Here is a 20,295-nt window from a genome sequence, read left to right as displayed (position 1 = left end):
CAAGCTGCCATTATTAAGTTTGCTACTGGCTATGCAAAAAATAAACAAAATGACCCTATGGTTCAGGTTAGGAAAGCAAAAAATGCCATGAAATGATTTTTTAAATATAAAAATTAATAAAGAAGTAATTTTACCTTAAAAAAAAATTGGTCGATTTTTAGAGTGATTGCGACTGGAAAAGTTTTATTATAATTATTTTTAAGTACAGCAGTTAAACAAATAAGTTAATATTGGTGAAATACATTTTAGACAAAAATCTTTTTTTTCTGTTTCCCCTAAACAAAAAGTTCCAAACAAAGCTGGAGCAGAATATTTGTGCATCTCAGATGTTTGGGTTGATGATTCACTGATCTCTTAATAGAGACATGTGGCTGCCTCGGTAATTAATGATTCTGCTATTTTTAACGGATCATTTGAACAAATGATTTAGTGAATCACCTAAGACAGGGACTACCACCACTTATTTTGTGACTTTTTTTTGTTTTTTATGTCATATTTGTTTATACATAACATACTTAAACTAACCAGGGTACCATCATAATTATTAGGGACACCGGGATGGTGGTGTGAGGACTTATTGGAATTGCTGTTTATTTTTCTTCTTCGCAAAAATTAAACACATTTTTGATGCTCTAAACATGCTTGAAAACTCATAAAACTTTGCACACACCAGAAGTGGTGAAAACTGTTTTAGAGTGGAAAAATGGCTCAACAGTGCTCAACTACTTTATACATGCTACGTTTCACACATATCAAAATTGGCACACAACATGTCAATACCTACAAAAAAGTCTTTAGGAGCGAAATCTGAAACCCAACAGGAGGCCCGATATGTTTAACTTTCTCTGCCAAAAAAGTTGTACTTGTACTTGTAAAGTTGTACTTTAACTAACAATTCCAAGGGATTTTAATAGATCAACACCAAAATTGGGTATGGTTATCTAAAGACCTTGCCGTTAAATTGCGAAGGTCTTGAGTTTTCTTGGAAGAAATGTTTTGCCATGAAACAGGAATTTGTTATAACTTAAGCACGCATTGTCTGATCTGTCAATATTCAATTACAGTCATAGCGCCATCCGCTGGCAACAGGAAGTGACATGTTTTATACTGTAGCAAACTGCTCCTAGAAATTTTATCAGATCTAATCCAAGTTCTGTTTGTCCAATCCAAAGAACTTTGTGAAGTCAAATTGTAATTGAGAGTTGTCCTAGAAGGGCGTGTCCGTGGCGGAATGACAACGTTCATTGTTTCGCCCATGGAAGAGAAAGTACTTCTAACTCAGCCACACAATGTCATATCTGCCTGAAAAGTCACGTTTGATGAAATTCCTCTCCTGAAGACATCTGCATGCCACTCAATGACTGTAAAAAATATGGACGACGCGACAGCCCTTTTTCCCATTGAACGCCTTGAGGGCAAAACGCCTGCTTGACGGGCACAAACTGTCGCAAAAGACTGCTGAAATTGGAGCCAGACATGCGCAGAAGGATTGTCTGATGGAGCCAGAGGAGGAGCCGCGAAAATGAGTAGAGTCGAGCTTCCAATCAAACGCTTTATGTAAAATCAACTACGCCCCCCGAACTTCTCAGCATGCGTTTGCTGTCATATCAACACAAATGGATGTAATAACGTTAACAAATATGAGGGTTTTATATATTCAATCGCGCCAGCTCCAGGCCGCAGCGCATAACCTACTTGCGGCGTCGCGGGCTGATTCCGGCTCGCATGCGGCAGCGCCTGCTCGCTCGGCCGCCGCATCTGGCTCGATTGACTCGGGCTGGAATTGGGTAGTGAGTCCAGGCATCCGGAGTAGGTGCAGCAGAGGTATCATTAGTCAGTCTGAGCTCTAAGAGATAAGTCTCCAGCAGGCGAGAATCTAGCCGGAACTGTGTTTTGCTATCTGGGTGGCTAGGCGTGTATCAGCAAACTAATAAAGCCCGAAAAAAGCCCTGAACTTAGCGAATAAACAGTGTTCCACCAGGATCATGTATGTCAGAAACTATAGTTTACTGCTGAACTCATTTTGTCATGGTAAAATAACACAGAAATCGAATAATAACATTTCAGTCTACTTCAGTCTCCTGCCGAAGCTCAGACGCCGCGCTTTGAGAAACTGTCAATCACAGCTGTCAATCACGATGACACGCCCAGCATTAAATTACTGCTAAAAACAAACTGTTTACAAAAATGAAGATCTGCACCTATTTCAGCACAATAACCAGTGCCTTAATCGACCAGAACTATCTTTCGGGACATTTTATTGCAAGTGTAATATTTTTTTTTATTTGGGCTCAAGTCTCCTTCATTAACACGGAGGAGGTACTTTATGACTTGTACTGCAGCCAGCCCCCAGGGGGCGATCTAACGGCCGAAACCTTCACTCAAACGTAGGCTTGCGGCACACTTGATGCCACTACACAGTTACAGTCATTGCGCCACCTGCTGACAGAAGAAAGTTTGGCTTAAATCATATTAAGAAGAAAGTTTGGCTTAAATCGTAGATTTTTTTTTTCAGTTTTTTATATTTAGAAGAAAGTTTGGCTTAAATGATAGATTTTTTTTTCTTTGTTTTTTTTATATTTATGAGCAAAAATTAGTATTGTCCACTGTTGTCTGTCATCCTAAGGCCACCGGGCGGTGGTGAGCCTGAGTGCGAGGTCCCTTTCATCATTGCTTTAATCATTATTGTTATCCTTTATTTTTCGATATGGCGATGGCGGAGACAGTGCCTTAGGAAGAGCCTCAAATTGTCAAATAATCCAAATTAAATATGCATATCTGGATAGTGGTGTTACATCTTTTTTTATCACAATATACTTGGTTTATTTATTTATAACTTTACTGCTATTGAATTTTAGTTTACTTGTGTGCTCTTGTGTGTGTTTTTTTTTAAAGGTTCGAAAGTGATTCTAGTTGGAGGCACCAAATTGCCTTTTTCCCATAAGCCCTTGCTGTTGCATAACGGCGAGCTGACATGTCAGACCCAGAGTGGGAAAATCAACAGCGTGGTTCTGAACACACATGCCTTCCTTAACAACCAACACAGTGAATCCAGCAAAGACAAACTCCAGTCATTTCTGCAGCAGGCTGTCATGCTGAAACGGTATTTTCATTCTACATTAACTGCAAAACATCAAATAATAAAAAAAACTAAATGCTTCTAGTAGCTTGGTTGTTGAATGTAAATAGTAGCAATTATATCAGCCAGTTTCTCTTGATTTCTTCATCAATGTTTATTATGCTTCTGTGTGTGTGCAGGTTTTCAGATGCGTGGAGTATCTGTAAAGCTCTGAACAGCAGTGAGGCGTGGGGTGAGCTGGGCAGGGCTTGTCTGCACCACATGGAGGTGGAACTGGCCATCAGAGTGTATCGCATGATGGGAAATGTTGGCATGGTCATGTCTCTAGAGGACATTAAGGTTTGAACAAATCACGTCACTAGCTCTGAAAAACTTGGCCCTATTTCCACCTGTAATTAACATGCAGTTAAAGCAGTCCAATCAGTTAGACTGATGAAAATCTTTATAGCAGGTCTAAATGGGGCCATTAATCTGATTTATACTTCCGCATCAAGTGATCGCCATTCTGCATGGCACACACATTGCACATAGCTGACACCATTGTGAATATCTGGCAACAACACTTCTGGAAAAACTAGTAGGCAGTGGGGTTTTTATGTTCCACTGTGTGGTGTTTTGAGTTTACACCGGAAATTTGTGCAATGCTAGTTTATCTGTTACTCAAATTTATTCAAGAAATAAAACTAGAGAAAGTTCAACAACTTTAATCATAAGATAAACACAAAACAAAAGTATTAATCTGGAGCTCCTCCACACGATTCAACAGTGACTATGTTTACATGGACATCAGTAATCAAATTATTTGCCTTAATCTGAATAAGACAATAATATGATTAAGGGGTTTACATGAGTTGCTTTTTGAATGCTCTTTTCTTATGCTGTTTTACATGTTGTAGTACATAATTCAATTAACGTCATTGCATCACCGAACATTACTCATTTCCTCCAGAGTTTCATGTAATTTCGAGTGATTCATTTATAGTTTGTTGACTTTAACTGCAGTTTGGCACTTTCACGTTTATTCAGGAACATTTCATACATGCCCCTGTGACAAACAAGATATTGGATGCGAGTATGAACTGCTAGAAAAGTGTTGTTTTACTGGAATTTGATACCACACACCATATGGGAAAAACCCTTACCATTTTGTGATCCAGGTGTTTGTAGTCCTTATTTTCATCGCAAAATGCGGCAAAAATCCTACATGACAGTATTAGTTTGATTGTTGTGTTTACATGTCTGTACTGTTTACATGTCTATGTAAACATACTCATTGTTTAACACTTGTCCGACCGACCTCGCTCCTCTTCCACAACTCTTGACCACAGCCAAACTCATCACTGCTACTAAAACAAGCAATCACCGATATTGTGCTCTGCTTCATTGTGTCATTTAGTTACACTTTTTGTAGGGTATTTGTCAGGGTCCATGTCAGGGTAAGGTAAAGGATATGCGGCTATACCTACGTTTCCATCCACATTTTCAAAACGGTTGATGGAAATGTCAAGATACGCATAAATTTTGAAAATGCGCATAAAAAACATATGCACTTGACTAAGTAGGATAAACGTAGATGCACTTAAAATACAATGGATACACGTTTACTGAACAAATTCCAGTATGCGCATTAAAAAAGGTCTTGTGATTTTGTTATAAGAGATCATGTGATGATAAAAATGTGCACGACTGGACAAACCAGCAGTCTAAGCACATTGTAAACCATCTGAAGTGTTGTTTTGGTCATTCTAAAACACCTTAACCACTTTAGTATTAGTGGTATTATATTATTAACGATCTCCAGAATCAAGAGTGTCTGTGCTCCACGTCTCACCCCTTCAAACGCCACCAAGTGTTCACTGCGTGTCAGGATTGCCTTCTGAGGCACAAGTCATTTATTAAAGGAAGAAAAGATTCATGCAGCTTCTTCTACCGCAACAAATTCAGTTTTTATTGTTGATATTTGGCGCCAGTTAATCAGGAAGTGACTATTTTGTTCACTTTGACTCATTGGATGAAAACGCTGCTTTATTCGCACATCTTTTATGCAATAATCCAGTTTTGTACATAAAGTAATTAGCATTTTTGGATGGAAACATAGCTTGTGAGACCTTCAGACCTATTGCTTACCCTCAATGCAGAAGTATAAATTGGTCTTTTTGACAGCGTCACTTTTTAAACAGTATGTTATATCATGATGTTCTGGAAACTAAAGACGACATACATTTGAGCAAAACTGATTATTTTGATTTAGATGAAAGCAGTCTTTAGTTTCACCAGAACTACTTGATATAACATTTGCTATTGCAGTTATATATTTAACAATTTGCTTGTTATGGTGCTACCGATTACAAAAATTGGGCATCATAATATTTATTCATTTAATCATTTTCTTGTCTGCTTAGTCCCTTTATTAATCCGGGGTCGCCACAGCGGAATGAACCGCCAACTTATCCAGCAAGTTTTTATGCAGCGGATGCCTTTCGAGCCGCAACCCATCACTGGGAAACATTCACACACACATTCACGCACTACAGACAATTTAGCCTTCCCAATTCACCTGTACCGCACGTCTTTGGACTGTGGGGGAAACCGGAGCACCAGGAGAAAACCCAAGCGAAAGCAGGTAGAACATGCAAACTCCAGGCACGTGCACACATAGGGCTCAACCTGTGCAGTGCACATGCCCTTTTTAGTCTTGGATAGAAAGTGCCCTTCCAAAATGATCAAAAGTGCCCCCGCGACGCGGCACACCCTCGGTCCCGCCCTTCAGTAGGCGCGCGACAACACCGCTCTTCAGAACGCGCGCAACAACAACACCCCCCCCCCCCCCCCCCCGCTCTTCAGAATGCGCGCAACAACAACAACACCCCCCCCCCCCCCCCCTGGTCTTCAGAACGCGCGCAACCCCCCCCCCCCTCTTCAAAAAATTTCTCCTGCACATGCCCTTTGGATGGTCTCTGCACGGCCCTGGCAAACTCCACACAGAAACGCCAACTGAGCTGAGGCTCATCATAATATTTAAAATAGAAGAATTGCATGTTATCCATAATGCAAAAAATTATGTTGTAATAGAAACCCAAGGTGCTTGACAGAGCAGTCAATTTTTTGATTATAAAAAAAATTTCAAATAACATAATTTAAAAATAATGAAAAAACTTTTTATATTTAAGAAAAAGGTATTAATACAAACTTTATCTGTGTGTATTTATGATAATTTAAATCAATGTCAGGGTTGCCTTTCGCTTAAGGAACAGCTTTGTTAAGAGTGAAAAGGAAGGGCATCAGCTGTGTAAAACATATGCAGGAATAGTTGGTGGTTCATTCCACTGAGGTGACCCCTCATAAATAAGGGACTAAGCTGAAGGAAAATGAATGAATGAAGATATAATGTGTGTAAATCCAACTTAGGAAACAACAAAATTGTACAGCAATTGACAGAACTCTTTATGCTCTTAACTGTTTGTCTCAACTGTGTCTGTAGGGAATAGAGGATCAAAATTTGCTGGCGGGTCATTTGGCCATGTTCTGCAATGACTACAACCGAGCCCAGGACCTCTATCTAACATCTTCATATCCTATGGCGGCCCTAGAGGTAAATTAGGCATGCAAACACACACATACATGAGTGTTTAAAAGTTTGCAGCTACGCATATGAATGAGTTCAAACTTTCCAAGTCACTTTGACTACTGCTGCTGCTGTTGTGTTTGTAGATGAGAAGGGATCTGCAGCATTGGGACAGTGCATTGCAGCTGGCTAAAAGACTGGACCCAGATGAGATCCCATTCATTTCTAAAGAATATGCAATACAACTGGAGTTTGTGTAAGTCAGCTAATTTCATTTACTAAATTATAATAATCTGTACAAATACTTTATTATAAGTGATGCTGTATGTTTTTTTGTGCTAGATGATGGCGTATGAAAGCACATACAGTTTTATAGAGTGCTGCAGCATACTGTAAATGAGAAAAATAGGATTTTTATTTTGTATTATAACAGATAATAAGCTATGTGACCAAGATAATTCTCATCTCATAGTTAAAAAAATCTTCAGTTTTGAAGGCCAAAATAACAGTCTGCTGGTGTCATATTATAAAACTGTATACTAGGGTTGTCCAAACTCGATCCTGGAGGGCTGGTGTCCTGCAGATTTTAGCTCCAAGTTGCCTAAACACACCTGCATGGATGCTCCTATAAAGCCTAGTTTGAGAACTAAGATGCTGCGTCCCCAATTCACATACTTTCTGTCCTAAAAAGTATGAAAATAGAATTAGTATGTGCCAAATCGTAGTATGTTGAAAAAAGTATGCCAAATGTTCCTGGATGGTTTACTATTTCCGGTAAAAATTTAAAGTGTAGAACCGTCCATACTCTAACTGCTGATATTGCCAACAGTACATTGTGTGTTGGACGTGGGTTTGATTAGAACTAAAAACACAGAGGAAAATGTAAAATATACCACAAACATGATGGACGTGCGAGACCAACCAAGACCAACCGAGAGACTTTGGGAAAGATGTTTGAATGATAGTTAATACAAATATTCAAATGACGTTTGCTGTGTTATATTTCATCTGCAACAACAATACTGAACTTGTATAAAGACGTGTTTGGACATTAACGTCTAAAGACCTGAGGAGATTTCTCTGGATGAAAGATTTGCGATTGGGAGATTATCCTGCTGCTGCTGTTTTTCCAATAAGGTTGGAAATTAAATATGAAAAAAATGTAGATGATATGTGGATTACTGACAGGGCTCATTACTAAGCAACACAACAATCTGTTAACAAGAAAGTAGTATGTCGCAAAGCTTGTACACTCTTCTGTTACACTCTCAAAAGTATATAGTTTCCTTTACAAAAAAGTTCATATTTTAGGGCATAGTATAAGTATGTGAATTGGGAAGCAGCGAGAGTAAGAGCTTGTTAAGCTAGCCCTGGTGTGTATGATTGGGGTTGGAACCAAACTTTGCAGGACAGCGTCCCTCTAGGACCGAGTCTGGACACCTCTGGTATACAAGATTAAACATTATACAATACAAATTGTCCAGTGTCCTTGTCTACACCATGATTTTTCCATCAAATCCTTCAGTCATATAAAAAACACCCTACAATTTACAAACACAATGTGCTAGTGGCAACAAAGAACATCATTGAGTTGATACAGTATGTTTTCCTGTTCTGTGTGACGATGATGTTTATTGTCCCCCAAAACCTCTATAGTACCATTAAGCATGATAGTAACTGCATTTTACATGGCAAGTAGTAATAGTTTTTTTAATTAACAAGGTTGTGTGATATATTTTATGCTGTAAAGTATGAAAATATCTTGAACTTGTGTTTATAATTTATTTCAGGCATTTTAGTAAAAGACAATGTAAAAAATATTCACTCCAGGACAATAAATCACAAATTTGTTTCTAAATTTTGGGTTACATAAAAGTAAAAAAAGTGACCTGCAGCACTCAATTACTCTTAATAAAACATATGTTGTTGTGTCTCCATCTAGTGGAGATTATGTGAATGCATTGGCTCACTATGAGAAAGGAACAACAGGAAACAACAAGGTAAATTGTCTATGTATTTGTTAAATTACCAACAATTTTGAAGAAAATTTAATACATGTGTTGGCATTTTGTTTATTGTTTACACATTTACAAGTCATCAAACTGCCTAACCAGGGTGAAATGAGAAAATAGAGTATTTGCATGCTGCACATTTCCACACAAAAATGCATGACAAATAATAATAATAATGCAAGCAAAAATAAATGATGTACAGTATTCTTATTATTATGCTATTATGACTGATTAGTGAGAAATTAGACAAAACAGGTCCTCTGACATGATATGGAAATCTTGAACCATGATCATAAATAGCAGATTTTGATCATATGAGTGTTTGTAGTTTCAGGATCATGATGAGAGCTGTCTGGCAGGAGTGGCTCGTATGTCTATTCGAATGGGTGACATTCGTAGAGGAGCAAACCAGGCCATCAAACACCCCAGTAAAGCTCTGAAAAAAGACTGCGGAGCCATCCTGGAGAGCATGAAGGTGTGTGTGCGTGTGTGTGTGTGTGTGTGTGTTCATTAACAAACAAACTACTTCTATTTGCTCTGTTAAAGAGCTCCAAGCTTGTTTCAAAGTTGGGTAAATGTGTTTGTGTGCAGCAATACTCAGAAGCAGCTCAGCTGTATGAGAAAGGCCAGTACTATGACAAAGCTGCCTCTGTCTACATACGCTGTAAAAACTGGTAAAACAACATTATAGTAACAGTGACAATTGTGTATATTTTACATACAAACAAGCTTGTAAATAACAGTAATTTTGTAAATTATAAGGATTAACCCTTTCATCTTCAGGGCAAAGGTGGGAGAGCTCTTGCCCCATGTGACTTCCCCAAAGATTCACCTTCAGTACGCTAAGGCAAAAGAAGCTGATGGAAAGTATGTAGCAAATATGTTTCAAAAACTTAGAAGTCACTTCATAATATTTCAGTAATATTTTTAGCTAAAAAAGTTTTCCAGTATTTTCCATATTTTTAACAATGTATCCATGTTTCATGTTGCACATGACCATTTTAAGTCACCTAGTTTTGCTATGGAACTGCACAAATGAAGATTGTGTTAAAACTACTTAATAAAGGACAAAAGTAAAATAACAGAAGCAAAATATCAAGTTGCAAGCAGCAATGATGGGCCCTGGTGGCTTCATAAAAGCAATACACCATGGGCACATGCATTTAACTAGAGCTGTGTCGAGAAATCAATTCTGCATCGATTCTGAGATTTTATAAATGCATCGCTAATGTCTCTTGAATCAATTCTGATTTTAGTGTTTACCAGCAGATGGTGCTCTAGGCTAGTTTTAACCTTGCACTCAAACGCTCATGAGGAAGAGCACTTGAGCATTAGGTTGAATCACATAAGTTGTTTTTTATGTCACAAGATTAATGTAAAAACAGTTCACTATGAACACTTGCAAATCACTTAAACCAGGTGTACCCAAACTTTTTTATATTAAGGGCCAAAAACCAGACTTGATTGAGGGTGGTGGGCCGAAGTTAAATAGAGGGTCAAATCAAAGGTTACCATGGGGCAGCAGTTTGGACTTTTCGGACTTAACCCTTTCCTAACTTTATTATTTTAGATTCAAGTGGTATGTGTAAGGAATTGGATGCAAGTAGAGATCGACTGTTTGTAAATCATACAACACCTTCTACTGTTAAACACTAAACTCAGAATTGATTCAAGAGAGAATAGCAATGCATTTAGAAAATACCAGCATCTATTTTTCTCAGCTCTACAAATATCCCTCTGCTAAACTTTGTTTTATGTCACAATAAAAGTTTATTGTAGGGCTGCACAATAAAATAAAAACGATTTTCATGCACATTTGTAAGTAAAGCCAGTTCTGTTATCAGCAGATGGTGCAGTATTTATTACACAGAGCCATAGTTCATCAACAAGCTACATAAATATTGCATAATGCTATATATAAATATACATTAGTTTAATCGCAGATAATTATTTTACGGTATTGACAACTGTTTGCATAGCTTCTCAGTGATTTACAGCTACAGTATTTGTTGTAAATGCTGCTACATCTGAAAAAACACATGGAAACATCACATTTTATCCAAACTCACTTCATAACTTCAGTTGAATGTTTGAAAATAAAAATATTTTGTGAGATGATGTGGCTTTATACGCAGAATACGTCATGCAACATATTTCATGTTATTTAAGCAGTGACAATGTCATTGCATCATTACACACTTTATTATCAGGAAAATTATAATAACAAGAACTCGATAAACCATATGTTGTTGTAGTCATATGTTCATTATTCATTTACATGCATAATATAATCATTAATCATTCATTATTAAGCTGAATTAGTAAAATCAGTTAAATCTTCTGTTTATTCACCAAGAGTGCATGATTGTGCGTAACAGTCGCAGCTTTTGCTAAATTGAGAGTGTGGGTTTATGCAGATTTCTTTTAGTCCTAGTTGAAATTCTGAAAGTTGCAATAAGATTGTTGTGTTATGGACAATACTGTAAAACCACTTAGTCTATCATTTCATGGCCTGCCACATATTAAATTGGATGTATGTATGTGAATAGATATAAAGAGGCAGCTATGGCCTATGAAAGTGCACGAGATTGGGACAACGTGATTCGAATCTTGCTGGAGCATCTTAACAACCCAGAGGAAGCCGTGCGCATTGTACGAGAAACTCATTCTATCGAAGGAGCCAAAATGGTTGCCAGGTCAGTCAAGATGGAGATGATCATTTGATATTTTTATGCTTGTATAGCATCTTTGAACCGGTGAAAGTGATTTTTTCCAGATTATTAAAACTTGACACCTTTTATTATGTTCTGTTAGTGTGATAAATGTTTTGTGTGCTGCACAGGTTTTTCCTGCGTTTGAGTGATTACGGATCAGCCATCCAGTTCCTGGTCTTGTCACGTTGCAGCGACGAAGCATTTCAGCTAGCCCAGCAGCACGGCCAGATGGAGGTCTACGCTGACATCATTGGTGACATCTCTCATCATTTCACACACTTGGCTCATTCCTATCACGCAGTACCTTTTCATGTCTGCCTCATATACAGTTGAGGTCAGAATCATTAGCCCTCTTTTTCAAATATTTCCCAAATAGTGATTGAAATTTTCACAGTATGTTTCATAATATTTTGTCTTCTGGCAAATGTCTTATTTGTTTTACTTCAGCTAGAATAAAAGCAGTTTTGAATTTTTTTTTAATTTTAAGGTCAATATTATTAGCCACCTTAAGCAATATTTTTTTCAACTATCAAAACAAACCACCTTTATACAAAGTTTTGCCTAATTACTCTAACTTACCTTATTTACATATTTATGCCTTTAAATTGCACTTTAAGCTAAATATTAGTATCTTGAAAAATATGTAGTCAAATGTTATGTCATCAATAAAGATAAAAGAATGTTTTTAGAAATTTAGCTATGTTAATCTATTATGTTTAGAAATGTGTTGGAAAATTTTCTGTTTAACAGAAATTGGGGGAAAAATATAGAGGGAGGCTAATAATTCAGGGGAGCTGATAATTCAGACTTCAGCTGTATGTGTCGATAAAATGTTAAAATTGCAACATTTAGAGATAGTAAAGTATTTTTTAAAAACTACTGTGATCTCTCTTTAATTTCATGATTATAATAAGATAATATTATTAAGTGACTTACTTTTTTCTTTCTTTAACCAAACTTTTCCAATTGTCTTTTTTGGGGGGATATACTTTTAATTAATATTTAATATATAGGTATTCACATGTACTCTACATGACTTTTCATTTTGTTATTGTTTTATAACCTTATTTTAATTACAAAGGAAGAATTTTTTTATTATAAGATGGTTAAAAGTATTGTACTGAGTACTGAGTTCACTTTTCTATTTTGTGTGAACAAACTCTCAGGTTATTAAAGTAAAACTATAAAACAAAAGAAATATTTAAATTGAATATTAACTTGGGCGTCACGGTGGTGCAGTGGGTAGCGCTATCGCCTTATGTAGTGGTTTTCTTGGTTTTTCTCTTACTAAATCAAACTCAGTCTGGAGGTTATGAATATCAGAAGAATATACTTTATTGTCGACAACAAAGGAGAACTTTCAGGAGACCCCCAGTAGCATCTCTGTCTGAAAAATTCTAACTCACTCATCTTCTGGCCTTACTTAAATACCCTTTTACATCCGTTGTTTTCCTTTGTTCTCCATATATTACACAAGATCCCTCCTAGTTTAACCCTTGACCCCAAATTCCACCTCTGTCATCTGTTTTTGTCTTAGTTCTACATATATCACACAAATTCCACCTAGGTTAACCCCTGACCTCAATTTCCACCTAGGTTAACCCCTGACCCACACCTGGTGACTATACAACTTATCCATTTCTTGTGATATGGTAATTCTTCTAATGGTATGCAAGTCTACAAGCAGATTATACACATACAATTTGAATATATAGATTAACTTCACATTTTAAAGAATATAAAATCCACCTCACTTACTGCAAGAAGGTTGCTGGTTCGAGCCTCGACTGGGTCAGTTGGCATTTCTTTTGTGGAGTTTGCATGTTCTCTCCGTGTTGGCGTGGGTTTCCTCCGGGTGCTCCAGTTTCCCCCACAAGTCCAAAGACATGCGGTATACAGTAGGTGAATTGGGTAAGCTAAATTGTCCATAGTGTATTTGTGTGAATGAGTGTGTATATATGTTTCTCAGCAATAGGTTGAATCTGGAAGGGCATCAGCTGCCGAAAACATATGCTGGATATGTTGGCGGTTCATTGCGCTGTTGCTATCCCAGATTAATAAAGGGACTAAGCCGAAAAGAAAATGAATGAATGAATGATTGAATATTAACTTGAACATATAATATTTATATCAGTTAGTTTCCAAAGAAATATTTCTCATTTTCAATGAACCTAAAGCTAAAATTACTGAAACTAAAATAAAACTTAAAGTCCGCATGAACCAGAAGCTGCGTGGTTGTAACGCCAGGGTTCACTACCGGAAGGCACAGGATGGCAGGATTATCAAAACACACAGATTTATTAACAATCACTTACTTGTATGAACACAGGAAGAACATGGGGTGAAAGCAGACATCAACAGAGAGAGAATACTGAATGAAACTAAGGGGTATAAATACATAGAAACATGATGACAATGATAACACACAGGGGATAAACAAAGGTGAAGGTGATGAACATAATGGCATGGCGGGAACCACAACAAAGGAACACATGGTGAAGGTCACATGACGAAAACACACACATACACAAGGAAGACAGGTTGTGACAGTGGTTTTTGTATTGTGATGCAGTTCCTTGAAAAACAGAATATCAACTAAGAAGTGGGCGTGGCTGTTTTTTTACTGAGAGCTGATTGGATGTAGTAAAGTAGGCATTTCATTCAAAAAGATTAGGAAAAGGGTTTAGGGAGAGTTACTAAAACGTACAAGTTACTACAACCAATGGGATGTTAAGTATGTTAACCACGCGCAATACCTCAAACTTGCATAATCTGAGAATTCAACTGAAAACAAACAAGTAGTGCATTTTCAGATTTCAATTAAATATTACAAGGGCAAACTTTTTTGTCGTTTTTAATGACATGCACAGATGAATTGTATGGTTAGAAATGTATGAACAATATGGTTAGTTTTGATTTTATGTATACTTTAAACTAATAGACAAAACATCAATAGAACTAAAACCTTTAAATTAAAAACAGAAAATATAACATTAAAAGCAAATTAACACTATTAATAGAAAATACTATAGATATTGCTACTAAGACAACACTCTCCCAATTCGTCTCCTGATCTTTTTTAAATGTTTTATATTTCTGTTCAGTGAACAGTTTCCTTACCATGGTTCAAACAGTTAAGTTAAAAATAAAAAGTCTAGCCAAAGCATATTTCTAAAAATATGTTAAACCATCTTATAGAAATGCCTAAGTCAAATTTAATGCATAAAATGCTTTTCCTAATAAAGACTTTTTGTCTTGTTTCTAGACTAAATATCTGAAAGCTCTTAAATCAAGAACATTTTCTAAACAAGCAAAAACATTGTTTTGTTTTCAGAAATAATAAAGTCAAAATGAGTTTTATCTTAAAACAAGCTAAATAATCTGCCAATGGGGAAATAAAATAATATTATGTCAAAAGGAAAAACAAGATTATTTTGTTTACCTCATGGCATATTATTTAACTTGTTTTAAAGAAAAATTTGCTTAATTTGCATATTGTTTTTATTTTTTTTAAATTTTTTTTTAAACAAGACAATACGGTCGAGGAAATAAGTAATAAGTACATATTTTTTCCCTGGGAATATTAATTCTAAAGGAGCTGCTAATATGAAATTGACCCAGATTTTGGTAAAAACCCAAATTATACAAACATAAACATACAAATAAAAAGAATTAAAAAATCTGAAACATTAGTTATGTGTAATAATAACAATGGAATGACACAAGTAGAAAATACTAAATTACTGAAACGTATTCAATACTTTGAATAAAAGGTTGTTTTTTTGTTGTTGATGGCAGCCTAAAGACACCTCTCTCACATATCACATGCATTGCTCCGGTTTTTCACAGACTTCAACAGAGTTTAAACATCTTGATGGTTCTGTGGGTCTTGTCTATCAAATCTGATCTTTAATTTGTATTTTCTGTTGGATTCAAGTCAGGTGATTGGTTGAGCCATTCTACAGCTTGATTTTCTTTCTCTGAGACCATTTGAGAGTTTCGTTGGCTGTGTTTTTAGATCATTGTCTTGCTGAAATGTGCCCCCTGGTTTCATCTTCATCTTCCTGGTAATGTTGATGTTGGACTGAAGCAGCTGATAATAATTTACAATGATGAAGGGCAGAAGGTTGCTGAATAACTTCTGAGAGAATTTCCAAAGCTGCTGTCTGGGCTTTCACTGCTTTTCTACACCTTCCTTCTTCATGTGTTCGATACTTTTTCTCTTTATCATTTCAGTTTATTAATTTAATTTGTAAACTAATTAGTTTTGTTTTCTTTGCATATATGGATTTCTTTGGCCGTTACAACATCCAGTGAACATTTCAAGTCAACAGCACCTTTAGAAATATGTTTTTTTTTTTTTTTTTTTTTAAATGATGTGTTTAACACTTATTTCCCCCACTGTATATTTTTCTTGTCTAGAAAATGATTGCCGCTTTAGATATTTGGACTAGAAACAAGTCTAAAAATCTAATTATTTTTTGCCATATCCTGTAAAACCATCTTCTTTAAAAAATAAAGTATGCCGTTGAAAAGTTGCTGCATAACAGACATGGGCTATATCATTTATCCACACAGCACACTATTTACTTCATCTAATTCATCCTAATTTGTAATTAAATGTTTAATATGTCAATCATGCTATGCGCATGTGTCCAGGTTCGGAGGCCACAATAGAGGATTATCAGAGCATAGCACTTTATTTTGAAGGGGAGAAGAATCATCTTCAGGCTGGGAAGTTCTTTCAGAAGTGCGGACAGTACAGCAGGGTACTAAAACTGTTATTCTTTTCTTCCCTCTTATGCCTGAGTATATTTGTGTCTTTCTAAACACATGGGTGTCTTGCGAGCTCATATTTTGGTCACACTTGGCTGCCCCTCTCTCTTTGCTCATTATCTCCAGAGGGATTCTGTACTCAACCAACTGTGCTAATTACCTCGGTCATTAAATGCTTATTAATATATTTGTATCTGTCTGCCCGCACACAGGCGCTGAAGCACTTTTTGAAATGTCCTAGCTCTGATGACAGTGTGGCCATAGAGATGGCAATTGAGGCGGTGAGTAGAACAGAGGAGCAACTAATTTACTCATTAACACTTCACATTATAAATACAACAACGGTATTTATTTGAAATATTAGGGCTGAGGAGTTTTAAATATCACTCTTAATTGGTATTAGAAGGTCAAGAATTGTAATGTTTTTGCTCAAATATCTTTGTTTTCTGTCAAATTTTAAAGAAGATCAGCCACAATTGAGAAGAAGTGTGTGAAGGGGAAATATACAATATTATGTCCTAGATATTGGTCATGTTGACTGATCCACGCTTATTTGCTTCACTTAAATGTTAGACAGACATTTTTTAAAACAAAAATTTATACCAAGGCGTATATTACATCGTATTTACAGATTTTAAATAGTTTTTGTTGTTGTTGTTGTTTAAGTGTGCTATTTGATAGTATATTTTAGTATGTTGGTATATTATATTGGTGACGCGGTGGTGCAGTAGGTAGTGCTGTCACCTCATAGCAAGAAGGTCGCTGGTTTGAGCCTTGGCTGGGTCAGTCGGCATTATTGTGTGGAGTTTGTATGTTCTCCCTGTGTTTGTGTGGGGTTCCTCCGAGTGCACTAGTTTCCCCCACAGTCCAAAGACTTGTGGTACAGGTGAATTGGGTAGGCTAAATTGTCTGTAGTATATGAGTGTGAATGAGTGTGTATGGATGTTTCCCAGTGATGGGTTGCAGCTGAAAGGGCAACAGCTGTGTAAAACATATGCTGGATAAGTTGGCGGTTCAGTCTACTGTGGCGACCCCAGATTAATAAAGGGACCAAGCCGAAAAGAAAATGAATGAATGAATGGTATATTATATTTTATAGTATGCTGTTTTTTTTCTTTTAAAATTTTGAAGTATAGTAAATATTTAAAATGCACATTCTTATGTATGAGTTACTCAGATATTTATTTGTTTATAGAAAAATATAAAATAATAATTGTGATATTATTATTTATTTTAAATATTATAATTTTATCTGTATCAGCCAGAATTTCTGTATTGATGCCCTAATCGAAAATAAATTGACAACTATGTCTATTTATCACACAACTTTCTAGAAAACTTGATTCTGATTGGTAAAGATTCAGTTCTTATGACAGAATAATAAGCTATTTTTATTTCTGTCAGCTTTACGATGTGTTGTGTCTAATTGTTTAATTTTGTGTACTAATATCCATGTATTAAGCAGGATCATGTACATTTAGGTGGTTGTTTTTGCAGAATAAAGTCTTGACATGCTTATCAGCAGTATAATGCAATGCAATGCATAGGGCTTTTGTATAAGACTGAAGGGCTTTGTTCTGTGAAAACAACTTTCTATGTGCGCATTATCTTGTAGATTGTATTGCAAGAAAGTTGACTATTATGGTGGTCTTTTTAATAGGTTGGAGAAGCTAAGGATGAATCTTTAACCAACCAGCTTATTGATCATCTGATGGGGGAAAGTGATGGAATGCCAAAGGTATTTAAAAAAAAAAAACATGAAATAGATAAATCATTAGAGCAGAGAGCTTCAAATATAAAAAAATACAGTGACGATCGGGTAATATATATATATATATATATATATATATATATATATATATATATATATATATATATATATATATATATATATATATATATATAATATTTTTTTTTGTAGTTTAATATATTATTTGGAATTTGAAAACAAAAAACAATTTCCAAGGAAATGTTAAATTTGTTTTCAACTATCTATAAATATTTTTTCTGAGTAAACAATTAATTTGCCGGAAGTGTCAGTAAAAAACTTTTACATTGTTTTAAAAAAAATCAGGTTACAGGTAAAGTTCTATTGAACTTTTAATCATCAAAGATGCCTGAATAAACATGATTTCCTCAAAATTATAGTAGTGGTGTAATTGTACTGACAAATAAAAAGGGTATTTTCATCATTCAGTATATCCATGTTCTTACGTATATATTCAGTTGATTCATGTTTTTATTGCTGAACTCAAAATTTAAAAGAACTATCCGTAAACATTTTTTCTGCTCCATAAAACTACTGGATTTCTCTTTGCTCCAGGATGCCTTGAAACAATATTTGATTAAATTACAACACACAAGAGCATTATTGTGTAGCCTCAGGCAGCTTTAAACACTGTTTTATCGTTTATTATTATATCTTTAATTCATTTTATTGTCTGTTTATCACAAATGTGTGTCCTCTTTTAAAAACCACATTCAAAACATCTGCTTCTGTTGATATTTAATTTTGTTGTTTTTGTCTGATGTGTTTCTGTTGTCATTGCACTCATCATCTCTTACTCATCTTCTCTCTCTCTCTCTCTCTCTCTTGCATGTATTTAGTCTCTCGCCGTGAGTAGTTCAGTGCATCTGCTGAAACTTCACATTGTAGTGTTCTAGCAGAAAGCACGAAATTTGTGCGTGTGTGTGTGTGTCTGTGTGCATATATGAAAGTGTGCTTGTTTCTGTATAGTTCCTTTGTTTTTATGTTTTGACTGTTTTTGTGTTGTTTTTGTTGTAGTTAATTGAACTATATGCAGTATATGCTTGAAAATGGTTTGATTCTGGTCAATACTGTAGATGTTTTGGTATATTTTATCTGATGATTCTGGTATATAGCATTAGCAGCATGAAAATCTATCAGAAAAACCATTGACTGTGTAATGTTTATTGGCTCTGTTCTTTTCTAGGATGCAAAATATCTTTTCCGGTTGTATATGGCTCTCAAACAATACAGAGAGGCAGCAAGAACTGCGATAATAATCGCCAGAGAGGAGCAATCTGCAGGTCTGATTTTAGTGCTTTTTGGATATCTATTTACTAACCAGGTTGTCGTTTGGTATTTTACACTGCAAGAAAATATTTTTTTGTCTTGTTTCTAATTAAAATATCTAAAATTTCTTAAATCAAGAAGCATTTTTTAGACAAGCAAAACATATTGTCTTGTTTTAAGATGTATGTCAAAATTTAAGAGATTTTTTACTTAACACAAGCTAAATAATCTGCCAATCTTATGTCAGCATGAAAAATAAGATTATTTTACTTACCACATTGGCAGATTATTTAGCTTGTTTTAAGGAAAAACTCACTTCATTTTGCAATGTAGAGCATTTTGTGCCTTTACATACAGTAACTGCAAAGACCAAACAGTGCAGTAACCATTTTAAAAATTGTGTATTGTCAGGGAATTCCCATCCTGGGTTTTTGTGACGTACATGTTATGTCTGTATTGTAGGAAACTACCGGAATGCCCATGATGTTTTGTTCAGCATGTACGCTGAGCTTCAGACGCAGCACATTAAAATCCCCGCAGAGATGGCCACAAACCTGATGATCCTGCACAGCTACATATTAGTGAAGGTGAGAAACACCATCAATCATTATTAGTAGCAAAACAATTGAAAAAAATGTTAAGGTCACTACATTTAATATTTCAATTATTACTTTATATATTAATTGTCATATGCTAGATAAAAAATGAAAAATATTTTTATTGGGTATTTCATAAATATGATAAATTGCTGGCGTCACAGTGGAACAATGGGTCGCACAATCGCCTCAAAGCAAAAAGGCACTGGTTCAAGCCCCAGCTGGGTCAGTTGGCATTTTTGTGTAAAGTGCAAGTTGTCCCTGTGTTGGTGTGGGTTTCCTCCGGGTGCTTCAGCTTCCCCCACAGTCCAAAGACATGCGGTATAAGTGAATTGAATACACTAAATTGACCGTAGTATATATGTGTGACTGCAAGAAGGTCTGGGTGTTTCCCAGTTTTGAGTTGTGGCTGGAAGGACAGCCGCTGTGTAAAACATAAAGTATGCTGGATAAGTTGGCGGTTGATTCCGCTGTGGCAGTTGATCCGCTGTGGCGACCCCTGATTAAGAAATGGAC

General features: G+C 35.9%; 1 protein-coding gene across 2 annotated transcripts in view; it reads left to right on the top strand.

Moving 5' to 3' along the window:
* wdr19 (WD repeat domain 19) overlaps nucleotides 1-20,295 on the top strand; it is a 38,542-nt gene that overhangs the window by 13,368 nt on the left and 4,879 nt on the right. For both annotated transcript variants that reach the window (XM_073950864.1, XM_021476315.3), the window contains exons 17-31: nucleotides 2,896-3,103; nucleotides 3,259-3,418; nucleotides 6,561-6,671; nucleotides 6,791-6,900; nucleotides 8,587-8,644; nucleotides 8,985-9,131; nucleotides 9,248-9,330; nucleotides 9,440-9,523; nucleotides 11,206-11,352; nucleotides 11,499-11,623; nucleotides 16,030-16,139; nucleotides 16,359-16,427; nucleotides 17,807-17,884; nucleotides 19,101-19,197; nucleotides 19,646-19,770. In XM_073950864.1, the coding sequence (XP_073806965.1) occupies nucleotides 2,896-3,103; nucleotides 3,259-3,418; nucleotides 6,561-6,671; nucleotides 6,791-6,900; nucleotides 8,587-8,644; nucleotides 8,985-9,131; nucleotides 9,248-9,330; nucleotides 9,440-9,523; nucleotides 11,206-11,352; nucleotides 11,499-11,623; nucleotides 16,030-16,139; nucleotides 16,359-16,427; nucleotides 17,807-17,884; nucleotides 19,101-19,197; nucleotides 19,646-19,770 (1,712 nt within the window). The remainder of the gene's footprint in view (nucleotides 1-2,895; nucleotides 3,104-3,258; nucleotides 3,419-6,560; nucleotides 6,672-6,790; nucleotides 6,901-8,586; nucleotides 8,645-8,984; nucleotides 9,132-9,247; nucleotides 9,331-9,439; nucleotides 9,524-11,205; nucleotides 11,353-11,498; nucleotides 11,624-16,029; nucleotides 16,140-16,358; nucleotides 16,428-17,806; nucleotides 17,885-19,100; nucleotides 19,198-19,645; nucleotides 19,771-20,295) is intronic.

The sequence above is a fragment of the Danio rerio genome, chromosome 1 (assembly GCF_049306965.1).
Source record: "Danio rerio strain Tuebingen ecotype United States chromosome 1, GRCz12tu, whole genome shotgun sequence".
NCBI lineage: Eukaryota > Metazoa > Chordata > Actinopteri > Cypriniformes > Danionidae > Danio > Danio rerio.
The sequence above is the reverse complement of the archived record's forward strand: the minus strand, read 5'-3'. Positions and strand labels throughout refer to the sequence as shown.